Genomic DNA, 17,405 nt, shown 5'->3' with positions numbered 1-17,405 from the left:
AAGTAGTCATAAGGTTATTTTTCATGGAGCCCTCTAGTGTCTGGATTTGGGGTGGGCTGGGGCATGAAGATGAAGAAAGGAGCTGTGCGTGTGTGGTGAACTTGAGGTGTCTATTGATCAAAAAGAAACCCAAAGAGATGGAGTCAGGAGGGCGAATGGGAGTCATGATGGGCAGCCAGTGGAATAGATTGATATTTAGGCAACTTTTTCTGAAGTTACAAACTGTTCTTGCTTTCCAGATATTCAAAATTGGAAAGAAGACATCCAATTTTCTCCCAATGTAGACTGCCAGGAATGAATCCATGAAGAGCTATAATGCAAGGCATCATCACAGAATATAAAGTGAGAAGTGGGGCTCCATAAAAACCTTATTCTTCTCTGTTAAGAATATATCCTCATGCCTATTTCCCATAAAGATGACATTTTTTTCTGCAAAGATAATATGGGAACACATCCTGTCATCCTGGGTGTGTATTTGTGCTTGTGTGTGTTAAAGGGAGCCATTTGGTGAGCAACATATCTAAGAACAATACTTGGTTGTGCCTGCTGGGGACACTAAATGTCTGGGGTCTATGCTACTTGAGCTACTGTACCCTATGGTGTGACAACATGGCAGACGGTAGATTACAGTTGTTCTGGTAAGTCTTTGTCGTGACTCTTGTGACTGAGTTGCATGGCCTTTGGTGCAACATGAATCAACTCCAGAGCCAATATAGGAAATTGGCTTGTTAAGAGAAGAGAGAACATGGTGGAAATCTTCTATGTGACAGGATAAATTTCTGAGTCTCCTAGATTTTCCTTCTCAACTGGTTCCTGATTATGGAAGGATGTATTGGGAAAGAAGTTTGCCAAACATACCTTTTCACCAGGATTTTTCATTTGGACAAAGACATGTTATGATGTGAAGAAGGCATTGACTGTAAGGCCATTTTCTGACTGATGTCCCTTTGAGCAACCTTCCAGAATCAGATATATGCCACAGTGGTATACTTCCAGAGTCCCATGGAATGGGCTCTAAGAACCAGCATCCCCTCACAAAGGCCCTTTGGAACCCCCCAACTTGGATGGAGGTTTCTCACTGATGTTTCTAGAACCTGCCCTTCACCACAGTGTGGGTGGGAGTGGAACAGAAGCTTCATCATATCCTTACACTGATTAAATTACTTCAATAAGGATGGAGGGTGGAAGATGCTCCTTATAGAAGCATCTCCCCCCTCCACACTCCTGGGCCCTGTCCTTCTGGCTTCAAGAACAGTGCGGCTTCTACTTTATCATGCTCTGTCTTTAATATCAAGCATTTGAGTGTATTCTCCTTTACAAAAGACTGAATGACTGATCGATAATGCGAAAGGTCTCTTTTCTCCAGCTGATATAAAGTTGGAGGAAAGAGGATGGGCTGGCAGAGCTAGGAACCAATCCTCTGTCCTAAAGTCATGCTTCATCCCATGTGCTCACCTAGACACACAAGCATATGTGGACCCTGCAGGACTGAAGGGAGGGGAATCAGTCAGTAAACATTTATTAAGTTCCTACTGTGTGCCAGGAATTGTACTAAGGCTTGGGGATGTTATTACAAAGACAATCTCTGTCCTCAAAGGGTTTGTGAGCTAATGAGGGGAAGTAACCCCATGAATGCAGAGCTTCAAATAAGTAGCTGGATGGAAATGGGGAGAAGATGTGCTGAACTCCCCTTACATAGGTGCCCTGGAGTTCATGGCCCCACCTTTCAGCAAGATGGTCTGACAAGGGGGAGAGGGTACAGGGGAGATGTGAAGACTGAGGCAGGTTCCCTCTTTTCTGGATAATAGAATTTTCCAATGATGAATTTCCTGGGAACAGAAGACATGATGGAGAGATCAAAAGCCCTGTAAGAGCAGTGCTGCTAGCTAGGAAAGGGGGCAAGATGGGAGCCTGCAAATCCCCTAAACAAGGCCACAGAGCAGGGTATCTAAGAACTGGGAAATCCTCAGGACTCTCTTCTGGTCTGGCCACAATGACTCTTGAGTACAGAGAGGTCAAGGCTCCCTCATATGGCATTTTCCCTGCTGTGTGGAGCAGACCCACACCCAGACAGATGCATTGTGCCTGTAGCTTTCCTTGTCGGAGGTTTCCATGGAGAGGAGAGATCATTGTCCTGGGCTCACTCACTGGCTCCTTAGCTCATCTCATGGTAAGGCCTTCCCACAACATGCATTTAGGAAAATGTTCATGGGGGTCATTTCCTTCACTTCAACCTCAACCACTCCTGTAGTTGTGGCCTTCAAGGCCCCAAGGTGATAAGGCCTGAGCAGGAGGTAGGTGTGACCACAGGGACTCTCTCTTTCCTCTGGCCCAGTGGGGAGCCATAGCATCCCAACCAAGGGCTTGCGGTCCAGGACTGAGCAGGGGCAGGCACAGTCCCAAAGATCCTTGATTGCCAGCTCTCAGGGCTCCAGCTTGGTCCTGTCTGCCTCTCCCTCCCAGAAGGCACATATCAAAGCTTTTCTCTGAGCTGCAGCAGCTGCTGCCTGAGTACCCTCATTACTCAGGCTTAATTGCTGATGGGGATTGGCTTCAGGGCCAAAGTTTCTCCCCCTTGGAGACCTCACTGCCTCCCTGAGAGGACAATGTCACTGATCCTTCAGGCGACACGATAATCACATCTCCAAGAGGGAGATGAGCTCAGACACCCAGTCCCTATAAGCACAGCCCAGGCTGCCTCTTGGGTGCTCTGCTGGATGGACGTCAGTCTCCTGGATAGCACAGCAGACAGCCAGGTGAGTGTTGCTGTCAGTGCCAGGCTGGCATAGAGAGAGTGGGAGGCAGCCCTTAGCCTTCCTGCTGGGCAGGAGAGGGACAAGAGGGTGCCCTGGATGGCTTCCTGTGCGCTGGACACAGGGCAGGCTTGTCAGCAGGGGCCTCCCCACAGGAAAGAGGATTTTCCCTTTTATGGTAATGTGCTGGAGGTTTCTGAGGCTGACAGCAAGCTCTGTTAGGACCTAGACTCTTACTAGCATCATGTCCCTGAGCAAGTAACTTAACCTCCGTTTGCCCATCTTCTCAGCTATAAAATGAGGACAATAATGTTACACCATCCCCCCCCCCCACCTCGAGCTGTTGTGAGCATCACATGGGATATTTTAGCAGGCTTAGCATAGTGCCTGGTACATAGCAAGGATTTCATCAATATTTCTTCCCTTCTCCTCCTCCTTCATTGGAGCTTTATAATAGCCCTGGGGGGAGGATGCTTTTCTTACCACCGTGGAACATGAGGAGGAAATTGGCACCGAGATGCATGAAGGGAGATACTGGATGTCCCTACGCTTCCTCTTCTCTGGGGTCAGGTCTTTCAGTGATCCCCATTTTAAGGCAGACTCTTCCGTATCCTTCAGCAGAGCACAAGTCCCTCCTGGGCGCTCTCCAGCTTCTCAGCGGCCGCTTAAAAGCCTGGAACCAGAGCTGTAGCCAACACTGAAATAAAGTGTAACAGGACAGAGTACAGTGGGGCACTGCTGGGACATTTCCCAGACAGCTGCCTCTGGGAATGTTGCCTCCCTTCTCACCTCCTTTTCTTGGCTGCCCTGCCAAAGCAGGGACACCTTTCAGCCCACAGACACCACAAAGCCATTTCCTAACAGTGATGACCTGACTGTGCCTTCCTGAATATCAGTTTTTTATATATAAATAAAAAATCTTATTTTTTGTGCCTGAATGGAAGTCTGTCCATTTATTTCTGCTAAATTTCCCCAGATTAGATTCTTCCCAGTCCTGTCAGCATACATTTGCATCCCAGTCAAACTCCATTCCCCCAATAGAAGCCCTACTTCTGAACAAATAATCATGGTCAAGCCGAATAAATCAGCCCATGGAACCTGTCTGAAAATGTATCCCAGCCTGCACTTTCCAGGGCTGGGAAGTGTCTTCCCTCATCACGCTGGTTAGAGGCACCTTTTCCACAACTCTTTCCTCTCATTATTTTAGTTGCTATATCATTCGTTTTCCTTGCTCTGAGTTCTCACCTCATTCTCCATTATTTAATATGATCTTCCAAGTTTCCTTGGATCTGTCCACTATATTCTTTCATAAAATATTTTCCCTCAAATTCATATACCATAATTTGTTAAGACATTCCTCAAATGATTTTGCTTCAATTTTATTTTTTGTTAACAAAATGAGTAACTATAAATATTTTAGCATGTACATTGTCCACTTTTTCCCTACGTTTTTCAGTTCAATTACACACACAAATTTTAAATACATATGTATATTAGTGAATTTTGCTAGTGTATATATATATATTTATGAATTTTGATAGAGTAAAAAATTTCTTTACAAAATATTGGAACCATTTTGCAGCAGTCATAGTTCAGTAGTGTGTAGATTGGCCTGAAACTCTTACAAATATTTTGACTTTAAACATGATTGTACATTGGGCAGAAAGCTAAAATGGGAGTTAATAAGACCTGAGTTCAAACACTTCAAAACTGGACATACCAGTTAGTCTTTTTCTGCTTCGATTTCCTCAACCCAAGATGAGGATAATAAGATTATCTCCTTCAAAGGCTTGTTAGTATGATAAGCAGAGACAATATTTAAATTTTTTATATTAGAACTCTTTTTTAATTTTTTAGTCAACATCATTCATTTCCACAAGATTTCGAGTTACAAATTTCCTACCCATATTTCCCTACCCACCACTCCAAAACAGTGATCCCACTGAATATCTTCTCACCCAATCTGCTCTCTCCCATATTTTGCCTCCTCCCCCACCCCCGAGTTTCCAGTAGGGCACGGTGGATCTCTATGCCCCTGTGCCTGTATATCTTATTTCCCACTTACATGTAAAATAATTATATATATATATGTATATATATGTGTGTGTGTGTGTGTGTGTGTATATGACATTTAATTTTAAAACTTTGAATTCCAGATTCATTCCCTTCCTCCCTTGTCACTCACCCTTACTGGGAAGATAAGCAAGTCAATATAGGATGTACATGTGTAGCTATGCAAAACATTTGCATAGTGGGTATATTGTGAAGGATTGACTATATTTCCCTCCCTCCTATACCACCCCCCTTGTTCTATTCTCTACTATGATCCTGTCCCTTTTCAAAAGTGGGTGCTTCCAACTTCCCTCCCCCCAAGCCTGCCCTCCCTTCCATTATTCCCCCTCTCATCCCCTTCCCCCTACTCTCCTGTAGGGTGAGATACCCTATTTAGTGTGTATGGTATTCCCTCCCTAAGCCAAATTCAATGAGAATAAGATTGACTCATTCTCTTTTGCCTTCCTGTTCTTCCCATCCATTGTAACACTTTTCCCTTGCTCTTCTATATGAGATAATTTACCCCATTCTGTCTCTCCCCATGTCCTCTCATTATATTCCTCTCTCACCTCTCAATTTCATGTTTTAAGTATCATCCCTTCCTATTCAATTTGTCCTGTGCACTCTGTCTATGGGTTGATAATTCTGGAAACTGTCACAGTTGCTGGTTCTCTGAAGTCCCTCCAGCCGGAGGCTGGTCAAGCCTCCCTAAGGCTAAAACCTCCTGTGCATGGTGGTCTGGGTTCGGCTCCCAGCATGCTGAGCTGGCTAGTTCCTGCCAGCCTGCCCCGGCTGTCATCAATGGGAGGTTAGCTTCTCTCTGTCATTTTGTGTGTTCTGTAGCTCCAAAGTTTGTCTAGAGTCATTTTTTTACATGAATTGGAGGAGGTGGGAGCTAGAACTGTGCAGAAGTCCTGTTTCTACTCTGTCATCTTGACACTGCCCCAGATGATATTTTAAAAACTTTTGCATACCTTAAATCCAGATATAAGTATTAGTTCCCAATACTATGACTATTGCTGCTGCTGCTGCTACCCCTGCCACCACGATGATCTTCTGTCACAATTACCAGTCCTGTGGGGGGGGAGGCTGGATCTCATTGTGCCAATAAGAATTTGTCTTTTATTAGTTGTTTAGGGCATTGTTCTTGATTGTTCATGTATTTCTTGATATTTTGTGTTCTTCTTTAGAAAAGTGCTTGCTTATATAATTTTTAACATATATCAATTGGATGGTGTTCTTTCTGAATTTATTAGGTAACGTTTGTATAAGTCACTAAGATAAGAGAATATAAAAAGACAAAATGTTAAACAGCCCTTGGAATCAAAAATCAGTCCTCTTGAGTCTTGCCACAACCACCAAACCAGGATTATTTCCCCCTTTCCTATCAAGCTTCATTTTCCTCTTTGCAATTTCCAGTCATTGCCCCTTGTACTGCCCTCTAGAGTTGATGAAAACAAGTCCAGCATCTCATCCTCATAAGAAACTTACAGGTAATTGAAGCCTCTCTTCCTCTTGTCAGAGGTTCCTCTGTTCCGTTGTCAGAGTCATCTCAGTTCCTGGCAATTTCTCTTCATTTCTTTCAATTGATCCTCACATGGAAAGGAATATGGTCACTTATCATTGAGAAATTATAATTAGTTACTTACATCCCCTTTTCCTTTTGCCTTCAATCTTTCCCAATATTGGGGTCTTTTCCAGTGAGTCCCATCTTCTCATTATGTGACCAAAGTATTTAAGCTTCAACTTCAATATGTCACCTTCCAATGACTAGCCTGAATTAATTTCATTAAGTATTGACTGTTTTGAGCTCCTTGCTGTCCAAGGGACTCTCAGATGTCTTTTTCAGAGCCATGATTCAAAAGTGTTGATTCTGCAGTGCTAAACTTCCTCATAGTCCAACCATCATAGGCCTACATTGCTGGTGGAAAAACCATAGTTTTGACTGTACAGACCTTTGGCAGCAAGGTGATGTCTCCACTTTTTATTATGCTGTCCAAATTTGGCATAAAGTTCCTTCCAAGAAGCAAAGGCCTTTTAATTTCATGGCCACAGTTGCCATCTGCAGTGAACCTTGAGCCTCCAGATTTTAGATCTGACCCTTCTTTCCTCTCTTCTCCCTCTGTTTGCCAGTGGGTGATGAGACCCAGTGCTAAAAGCTTAGTTTTTAATGGGAAGCTTCAAACTCTCTTTTACACTCTCCTCTTTCACCCTCATGAAGTAGCTTCTTCATTCGTCTTCACTTTCTGCCATCAGAGGGGTGTTGTCTGCATTTCTATGATTCTTGCCATTTCTCCCCAAAACTCTAATTCCAGCTTTTGATCTATCCAGCCTGGTATTTCACTGGCTGTGTTCTGCATAGAAGTCCAATGAAGGAGGTGACAATATACAACCTTGTCATATCCCTCTCCCAATCTAAAATCGATCCACTTTCCATGTCCAGTTCTAACTGTTGCTTCTTGGACCATATACATGTTCCTCAGGAGACAAGGAAGATGCTCTCTTGCTCCCATCCCTCTGAGGACTCACCGTATTTTGTGGGGATCCACACAATCAAAGGCATTGAAGCAGAAGTCCCTTGTTTTTCCCATAATCTAGCTCATGCTGTTCATTTGGTCTCTAGTTCTTCTGCCTCTTCCAGAACAAGCCTGCTCTTCTGCTCATTCTTGGTTCACCTATTACTAAAGGTTGGTTTGTGGAATTGTAAACATAACCTTTCTTGTGTGTGGAACGTAATGGGAACACTATGTGGCATCACCCTTGTTTTTGACTGGGAGGTAAGGGATCTTTCCCAAGCCAGTGACCACTGTCAAGTTTTCCAAATGTGTTGTGTTTTCAGTGCAGCACAGGAATAACATCATAATTCAGGGTTTCAGATAGCTTAGCTGGAATTCGCTCACCTCCACTAGCCTTATTGCTAGCAGTGCTTCTTAAGGCTCACTTAGCTTCCCACTCTAGGATACCTGGCTCCAGAGCAGTAACTATACTATCATGGTTTCTAGTGATGTTAAGAACTTTCTTGTGTAGTTCTCTGGTTTGTTCATCCACTTCTTCTTATTCTCTTTTGCTTGTTTCAAGTCCCTACCATTTTTGTCTTTTGTCATGTCCCATTTTTGAACAAAATTTTCCCTTGATAGCTCAAATTTTCTTAAAGGGATTGCTTGTTTTTTCCCATTCTATTGCTTTCTTCTTTTTGTTTGTATTTCTCATTCTAATCTTTCCTGGCCATTCTCTTGAATTCTGCCTTCACTTGGGCATATTTTTTCTTGCTCATTCTCATTTGGTTTTCCACTTTGCAGCTCTATGTAAAGCCTCATCCCATAGTCATTCTACTTTTTCTTTGAGATATTTTGTTGCTGCTGCTCCTGTAAAACACTGCAAACCTCTGTCCATAGTTCTTCAGGCACTCTTCAAGATCTAATCCCTTAAACATATTCATCACTTCCACTTCATAAGGGATGTTTTTGAATCATGCCTATGTGGTCTTATGGTTTTCCCTCTTCAATTTAAGTCTGTCAAAGCAGTGACAGTAGTGGTAAGTCAAGTATTGAACTCATTAAGGAAGGATGGAAATTGCCATGCGCATCAGTAACTTACAAGTATGAATATGTTGATTGAACTAAAACTTGGATTAAGTGAAGTATTATTACTGAATGAAGATGACATGGTTGTTGTCTCTTGTTCTTGAAGAGTACCAAAACTGAAATCGTTATGGTAGAGTCAAGGTATAGTGCATCTGACTGTGGCTGATCAGACCAATATAAGCTTGGAATGTTCTACCATAGGTCAGGCTATTTGTGCCATATGAACATATGGGGAGGATTCTCTAGATTTTCACATCTCAGGTTTCTTTTGAGGCTCTTCAATTCTGCTTTCCTCATAGAGGACAGCACCTTCTCTGAGGAGGGCAAGCCGTGCCGGGCAGTTCTGTGGCAATGTTTTCGTTGTCACACAATTAATTACAAGGTTCTTTAGAAATACTTTGAGAATGTCCTTCTAATGCTTCTTCTGACCACTATGTGAGTGCTTGCCCTGGGTGAGTTCTCCATGAAATAGTCTTTTTGGCAAGTACACATTTGGTATTTCATCAACATGTGCAGGTCATTGGAGCTGAATTATCTGCAGCTGAGTTTTAATGCTTTGCATTTTCGTTCAAGAAAGGACATTAATACCTGGTACCTTATCCTACTAGATGGTCTTCAGAATCTTCCTAAGGCAATTGAAATGGAAGTAATCCAGTTTCCTGCCTCGGCACATTAGACTCTTCAGGTTTCACAGGTATGAGGTCAGCACAACAGCTTTGTAGACCTTCAGTTTGGTCATCATTCTATTAACTTTTTTCTTCCACAATTTCCTTCAAAGCCTCTGAGCCAACACTGAGCTAGCTCTGGAATTCCATGCCTCATTATCAATGTAGAAATCCCTGGAAAGTATACTTCTAGGTAATTGAACCTATTCACAGTATTCAAAACTTCTCCATTTGCTGTGACTGATGTTTCCAAGCATGGATGGTGTTGTGCTGGCTGGTGTGCTTTCTTGGTGTTCATTGGTAGGCAAAAATTAGTACAAGGAGCAGAGAAGCAATACATACTTTGTTGCATCTCAGCCTTAGAGGTTGCACTGAGGGCACAATCATCTTCAAACAACAACAACAAAAAAACTCTCATGCATCAACACTCTATCCACTTTAGTCTTGGCTTCTGGCCTTTTCAAACTGAAGAATTTACTATCAGTACAGTAGCTGACCTTTATGGCATGTTCATTTTCCTTGAAAGCCTTTGGTAACATGGCTGAAAACATCATGCTAAAAAGCATGAGAACAAGCACACAGTCTTGTTTCATTCCATTGTTGACTAGGAAAGCATGAGAGCACCGTCTATTATCCAGAACCCAGTTAAGCATGCTGTCATGAAACTGATGTACAATTCTGATGAACTTCTCAAGGCAACCAAATTTTGACATAATTTTCCATAAGCCCTCACAACCACCAGTATCAAAAAGCCTTGGTCAGAGCAACAAACATTGTATACAGATCTCTATTCTGCTCTAGGTATTTCTTCTGGTGTTGTTGGGTAGCAAACACTATATTGACTATTCATTGACCCTTTGTGAAGTCTGCTTTATAAAGACATGGCAGGTAGTCCTTGGGAGGGATTGAGCTGAAAACAGTAAACACAATGGTCACTTATTACTGAAGACTTATGAATCTCATGACATTCTTGTCACCAGCTCTGTCTTCAGTTTAGCTGAATGCAATAAAACTTCATGTATGCACTCTTGCAACAAACAGTGGCAATTAATAGACTATGTGATTATAAGGAGAAGAGACAGACAAGATGTGAGAATGATAAAGGCAATGTGTGGAGGACAGTGTTGGACTCATGCTAGATGCTTATCCTCTTCAAGCTAAATATTCTCATTCAACAAAAGCAGTGGCCCCAAGGCAAAAAGTCTATCAGAAGAGTTAATGCCAACAGATTAGAGTGCTTCTCTGAGTGGGAGCAGTTTGTTATTAACTTAGAGGGAAAGTGGAGCCAGCACATGCTTAACTACAGTAACCCACAAAAGGAATGGGAAGTTCTCAGAGTTTTAGTGTACAGCTTTGCATTCACTCTTCTAGATCACAACTCTCACAAACACCAAGAATGGCTTGGCAGAAATGATGCAGAGATTCAGTAACTGCTGAATGAAAAACGAGAACTCTGCAGGGTTTAACAACTGGCATTTAATTCCATCTAAAGCAAATACAAGCAAAGCATAGAGAGATGCAGGATTCCTGGGTGAGTAATAAAGCAGATAAAAACAGTTTTCGTAACAATCCTGAGCACTTTGATGATACTGTATGATCTGGAATTCCCCAGCCTGGGGAGTCCTGCATCTCTCCCATAACTGTTGGATGTTTTTGATACCAAAGGAAAAGACCACAGAACTGCAGGTTGATTATAGGTAAGTAGGGTATACAATAGTTATGAATATTGCAACACAGGGACAACTTTCAGTCTGGTGTAAAGGCCAGAAAGGTCAGTGCATCCCTACCAAAGAATCCCCAAACCCTCATTTTCATTACAGAAAACAGATAAGGAGGAGAAACTGGAGAGTGTGTTGATGGGTATTCTTGGCTTTCTGTTTATGAGCTTGGCTGTTGAGGTAATTATATGCTCCACATGAGTCCGTGTATTGATCGTGTCCCGGGCACACATGGCCACAATGTTGTTGTTGTGGTTTTCACAAGTCATAGCACCTTAAGGCTTTACAAATATTTTTATTTGTGCTCATTGGGGTTTTTCATGGTGGGAACGTAGTCAGATATGATGGTGACGTGGCATCTTCCTGTGAATGGCAATCCCATGTCATGAGCCTGTCATTCACTCCTTCTGGCAGGCACACAAGCTTATTGACTAGGTTAGTTTGGGTTGCAAAACCTCCACCAGCTTCCTGGTACTCTCTAACTGTGGTCACTCCAGAAAAGTGCGCATCCAGCTCCAACTTCAGGGAGTTGGCCTGCCCTTGTCAGCCCTGCTTCACGCAGGGCTGCTATATGGATGGGATACCTGCTGAGTTCTCTAGCGACAAGACATGTTCCTCTGTAGGTCTACTGAATTTCTTGTTGTCTTTAAGCGCGTGCACATTCCATGCACCAATGCTGATGGGGGCCATCTTTGAAGAAGGTTTTGTTCTTTTTCTGCTTTGACTATGGGATGGGGTCCCTACCTGCTGCAGGAATCAGGCCAGGGTCAAGTAAAGAACTGATTTGTAGGGCCTCTATTCTAGCCCCTTCCACACACCAGGAACTGAGCAGTGCTGTCCTTAAAAGACTGCTCAGACCCCCGGGGGCTGCCCAGTTGTAATGGGAACGCAGATTTGTAAGATCTTCCCTGCCCCTAGGCTAAAGTGCACCTGAAGCCTGGGGTGGGAGGCTTGTTTTTCAATAGATACTTCTTGATTGGCCAGTGGGTCAATAAGGTTGTTACATTCTCTGAGCCAGGAGAAGGCTTTATAAGCCCTGATGTGTAGCTTTGTTTTGGGGGCTCACTTTGAGAAGTGTTCTGTGATTTGATCTGTATTCTGGGAAGCCGTTGTCCAGGGCCCCCCCCCGGCTTTGAAAAACCCAGATGTGGAAACCCAGATGTTGACTGGGTATGGATGTAATGGTTGGACAGTTTGGAAAGCTGTCTACTTGATCTGTTTCTGTCTTGATAATTCTGCCTGTATACTTTGAAGTTCGGGGTGCTGACCTTTTCTCCTGAACAAGCTAAACGATATATGTCTGACTGATTAAAGTAAGCTTGTTAACCCATTTTGAGTTGCTTTCCTTTATCAAAGCAGATCCAAGAACCTGTATGGGCAGCAAACCCTGAGGACGCTTGGGGTGCTTGCCGCTACAAAATGGCGTCACGAAAAGGATCTGCAGAGTAAAAGGAAAGTATGGGGACTGGGATAATTGTTTGTTTCCCAGTTGTGGTAGCTGTGACTCTGTGGAGCCGTGGAGCAGGAGAGAAGAATGGCCTGCATGCCGACTCCGCTGAGCTGAGAGCAGGAATGGTGAGCTGCCTGCATCGGGACCTGGGCAGAAGCCAGGAGCGGCTGCCACCTGCGGGAGGAGAAGGAACCCAGGAGTTCGGAATTCAGCCACAGGAAAAGATAAGAACTGAGCAGCAAAGCAGGGGCACTGAATGTGTTTCCTGGCTGCATCCCACAGTTTGGGACCCTACAGGGGTCTGTTGGTTGGTTGTTAATGGGAATCATACCAGTGAAGACTTGTGATGTAAATAGAAGGAGTGGCCACACACACAGGAATACCCTATAACTTGAGTGGCAGCCACCTTCTGAGTCTGTGCATGTGAGTGTTGAGCAGGTTACTGAGTCCAGGATGGGTGTTACACAGAAGGGAGAAGACACCAGCTTGTTGCTGTTCTGCTGTAGCTGGTTGCAATTCCCAGAAGACACTGGGCTCCCTGAATGATCTCATTGGCAGTGCAGAGGCTCAGGTCAGTGGGCCTCAGCCTTGGCTGGATGGGTAAGGCAGCTCCCAGGTGCCCACGCTCCTGCCAGGACTCACTTCTAGGTCACCATGTCCAGGTTGGAATTCAATTCACTGCTTTATATTAAATGCCATCCTCTCCTTCAGTACAGAACAAGGCGTATGTGAAATGATTCCTTGCTTAAGGGAAAAAAATGACAATCACTTATGTAAAAATAATAGTAATGAGAACAGCAAGAAATATTTCTATACCAATTGTATTTTGAAATCCCTTTACATCTGTTATCTTTTTTGGTTCTCATAACAACACTGTGAAGTAGATGGATTCATTATCTCCATTTTACAGATGACAAACTGAGGCCTGAGGGGTTAAGTGACTTCCACAGGGTCACCCACCCCATGAGTGTCTGAGCTCAAGTGTTCCTGACTCCCAGTTCAGCACTCTATTCACTGTCACCAAGCTGCTTGCAAAGAGAAAAGCCTCTTTCCCTTACACCACTCATTTTCATATTTAAGTAAATATTAAACTTATTAAGAATATATTGGAGAAGAATTAAACGTTGATTAGCATAATAAGCTGTAATTATTAAAATATTTTGGCTGTGAGCAAATGCCACAGCATGAGGCCCCTCCAGCCCACATAGAGCAGGACTGGAGTTCTTCGCCCGTTGGGATCTTCACCTTTCCTCTAGTCTGTGGGCTCCAGATACTGATGACATTCCTTGGCTGTTCCTTTAAACATTTCCCAAAGTTAGTCTTCAGGATGGCTTTTCTTTAATCACAAGCAAGTACTTCTCAGCTTCTCTCCTGTTTTTAGAAGGCTTTTCTTGGAATTCTCTTTACAAAGCTTCTTTATAACCCAGCCATGAGCACTTACTATTAATTCTCCAGGGGCATGCCTCCATGTTCCTCCTCCCAGAGTCCTCTTGTGCATATATCTGGGTTCACATGGGAACAGAGCTGTGTTCATAAGCATGACTTATTCCCTCCAAATCCGATAAAAGATCATCACTAAGCTTCTATCTCTTCATGGCCTGAACTTTGCCCCGGGAGTTTTCCAGGAAGCCCAATAGATCCAATCACAGTACAGGTATATTGTGGTTATCTCTAAAGGCTGCAAGGACATATCCAATAATGTCTGGGTGTCGCTAACCCTAGCTAAGCTCAGACAGGCCCATGCCCTGGTTGATCATGGGAGCCTTAATTCTCGTGGCCAAGTCTCATCACTCATTCATTGAATGGTGATAGGATTGTGCTCAGGATAGAGAACAGCCACAGTGACAAAGTCCCAGGTGCTGGGAGTCCTGAAGGGTAAGATTCAAAGATCACCTGTCTGAGGTATGTATAAAGCTGTGTTTCTGGATTCTCCCTGGGCCCACCCATTCTAGAATTCCCTCCTGTGATCCAAGAGCTCAGAGCTGAACAAAAGATTTCTGTGACTGACAAAAGCTTTCATCTGGTAATTCAAGAATGGAATTGTGAGGGTCATCACAGCACCCATCCTTCTGCTTCACCCTTCCATATTCAGAGCTTTGACCCAGGATTTTGATGTAGAATGGAGGGTTTCTGAAAAATTCAGTAACGTCAATGTGAGAGAGAAGAAGTCATCCTGTGTGGTGATCAACGTGTGGACTCCTTCTGGGGGTCCAAAGAAGGGCCTGCTTCCCTCTGTGTCCATGAGTGCCTGTCCATGCTTTGTGGCCGCACTTAGAAGATAGTGAACATTGGGACACTGGCTCCCATTGAGTCCACACTTTGTCACCACTTTTAGAGGTGGGTTATGGAACTGCTCTGTTCTGGGCAAAGCATGTTGATTCCACTGTTCTTGTATCGTGTTCCAAGGGGTGGCTGAGTGGGGCAATGGATAGAGCAGTGGGCCTGCAGTCTGGGAGCCCTGAGGCAAAATCCAGCTTAAACCCTTAGTATTCCTGTCAGGTGGGCAAATCACTCAACCTCAGCATCACTTCCCTCAGCTATAAAACAGGGACCATAATGGCACCTCTCTCATAGGCTTGTTGTGATGACCAGCTGAGACAATGTCTACAACACTTGGGGGGGGGGGCTGGCAGGAGGAGGTGCTTAACAAATGCTTATTCCTCCCCCCTCTTCTCTCAAGGGTTCTCTGGCTACAATCCTGCTGACCACTCCAAGACAATGCCTCTACATGGCCATGTCCTAAGGATCATCTCCTTCTGTCAGATTGCCATTGGGGTCCTGGGGAACTCCTTAGAACTCTTCCTTTACAACTTGCCCAAGTCCCCCAGGCACAAGCAGAGGCCCATTGATGCCATTCTGGCCCAGCTTGCTTTGGCCAATGCTGTATTGCTACTCTCCAAGGGAATCCCAGAAGCAATATTATATTTCAGGACAGTAAATTTCCTGGGAAATTATGGGTGTAAACTTGTATTTTACATCCAAAGAGTCAGCCGGGGCACTTCTATATATACCACCTGCCTCCTGAGTGCCTTTCAGGCCATTATCATCAGTCCCAACAGCCATAGGTTGGCCACTCTCAAGGCCAAAACACCAAAGTATGTCAGACTCACCTGCGGCATGGGCTGGATGCTCACCCTGCTCATAGAAGTTTATGTACCAATGTATATAACAGGCCCAAGGAATGACAGCAGCAGCCACATCAGGGGAGTGGATCTTCTGTACTGCTACTGGGAAAATGTGCTTTCAGAGATCGCCATCCTGCCCACCCTTCGAGACATCTTGTTTGTAGGATGCATGGTCTCAGCCAGTAGCTATATGGTGTTTCTCCTGTGTAGACACCATCAGAGAACCCAACAGATTCACAGCAGCAGACTCTGTCCAAGGAGCTCTCCAGAGATCAAGGCCACCCACACCATCTTACTGCTAGTGGGCACCTTTTGTTCTACTTATTTTCTTAGCTGTGGCTTCTTGTTGTATAAAGTATACACTGTCGATTCCAGTATCTGGGTAGTAAATGTGTCTACGTTTATTACATTGTGTTTCCCAGCTATCAGCCCCTTTTTCCTGATTCACAATGAAGTGAATGAGTCCAGTTGTGTACCCTCCTGGAGACACAGTTCTCTTTGTTAGAATAATTCTTAGAGTTGGCAAAAGATCACCATGGATACACCTCTGTCTCTGTGTAAAGCCTTGACTAACCTGCCTCTATTCTAATAAAGAAAGACAAAATGGAAAATCCCAAGAAAGTCTGGTAACAGCTTCCAGACTTGAAATAAATGAGCTACCTTCTTCACATATTCTCTCCAAAATAACCTCCTTGCCTCTGTGCTACAGACTGTAAAACTAATCATAAACAGCTCTCCTGAGGACTGCTGCTGTGAATAAATTCAAGGATCTAATCGTATAGTATAGTAAACCCTTAAATATTTGCTCTGAGATGGGGGGGAGGGGAGGGAGTCAAGATGGTGGAGTAGAAGCAGGACCTCCGCGCTTCTCCAGCTTCCACCTTCCCCAATCCATGTAAAAGGGGAATCTAAACAAACTTTGGAGCTGCAGAACCCACAAAATGACACAGAGAAGCTAACCTCCCGCTGAGGACAGCCCTGCAGGCCTGCAGGAATTGGCCAGCACAGGGCTCTGGGAGCCGAGCCCAGCCCCAATCGAGGCTTTAGCCTGAGGGCGGGCCTGACCAGCCACAGGCCAGAGGGACTCCAGAGGCTAGATGGTGCAGTGAATAGAGCACTGGCCCTGGAGTCAGGAGGACCTGAGTTCAAATCCTGCCTCAGATAATTGACACTTACTAGCTGTGTGACCTTGGGCAAGTCACTTAACCCCAATTGCCCTGCCTTCTCCCCTTCAAAAAATTAGAGCCAGAGGGACTCCAGATCACCAGCAGTTGTGGCCGTTTCCAGATTTATCAACACATAGATGCGAAGGACAAAGTGAGAGGTCAGTGCAGTCTGGACTTTGGGACCCAGTAAGTGGGAGTGCCTGGCTTTTGCTCCCGGGGCAAGAAGCCACTGAGATGCTGGCACAGTCAGCCAGCGCCACATGGCAGCTTCAGCTCCTAACCTGCAGAGTGTAGGGTAACCAAACACCAGTCTGAGGGGTAATAGCTCTTGCTTTCACCTTCTTGGATCTGGATTGCGGTCTAGGGTGGAGGTCCTGGGGTGTGTGTCCAGCTTGCCAGAGTGTGTGGAGACCTCAGAGAAGGCAGCTGAGAAAACCCCAGCATTTGGGACAAAAGCTCCCCTGTCTGGTGGCAGAATCCTATTGTGGCAAAAAGCCCAGGGGTCAAGTGACTGAGGGGCGACATGACCAGGCAAAGGAAACAAAGCAGACAGAAGATTCCAACGTTACACTCCTATTTTGGGGACAAAAAGGAGCAAAGCATGGAACAGGAGGAAGACAGTGAAGTCAGAACTCCTGCACCAAAAGCTTCTAAGGAAAATACAAGCTGATTACAGGCCATAGACAACCTTAAGAAGCAGATAAGAGAAGTGGAGGAAAACTTGGGAAGAGAAATGAGAATGATGCAAGAAAATTATGAAATGACAGTCAGCAGCCTGACTGAGGAAAATAACACCTTAAAAAATAGACTACCTCAAATGGCAAAAGAGGCTCAAAAAGGCAATTAGGAGAAGAATGCCTTAAAAAGCCAAATGTACCAGATGGAAAAAGAA

At 44.4% G+C, this 17,405-nt stretch overlaps 1 protein-coding gene and 1 long non-coding RNA gene across 4 annotated transcripts in view; one reads left to right on the top strand and one right to left on the bottom strand.

The window, feature by feature from the left end:
• The window catches only part of LOC138172898 (uncharacterized), a 75,387-nt gene that overhangs the window by 16,054 nt on the left and 41,928 nt on the right, over positions 1-17,405 (bottom strand). The window contains exon 4 of one of the 3 annotated variants that reach the window (XR_011171265.1): positions 1,268-3,450. The exons of 1 other annotated variant lie outside the window; for it this stretch is intronic. This is a non-coding gene — a long non-coding RNA (uncharacterized lncRNA). Of the gene's footprint in view, positions 1-1,267; positions 3,451-10,512; positions 12,967-17,405 lie in introns of those variants that run through there. One more of the 3 variants, XR_011171264.1, reaches the window with a different exon arrangement.
• Positions 14,359-15,852, top strand: LOC138172897 (vomeronasal type-1 receptor 4-like). Its single transcript, XM_069102735.1, has one exon. The coding sequence runs from the start codon at positions 14,941-14,943 to the stop codon at positions 15,850-15,852; it is 912 nt and encodes a 303-aa protein (XP_068958836.1). The 5' UTR covers positions 14,359-14,940.

Source organism: Petaurus breviceps, unplaced genomic scaffold (genome assembly GCF_028583685.1).
Source record: "Petaurus breviceps papuanus isolate PSGF00001 unplaced genomic scaffold, PetGlider_PUasm1.0 555, whole genome shotgun sequence".
Lineage (NCBI taxonomy): Eukaryota > Metazoa > Chordata > Mammalia > Diprotodontia > Petauridae > Petaurus > Petaurus breviceps.
This window is presented reverse-complemented; position numbering and strand designations above follow the sequence as displayed.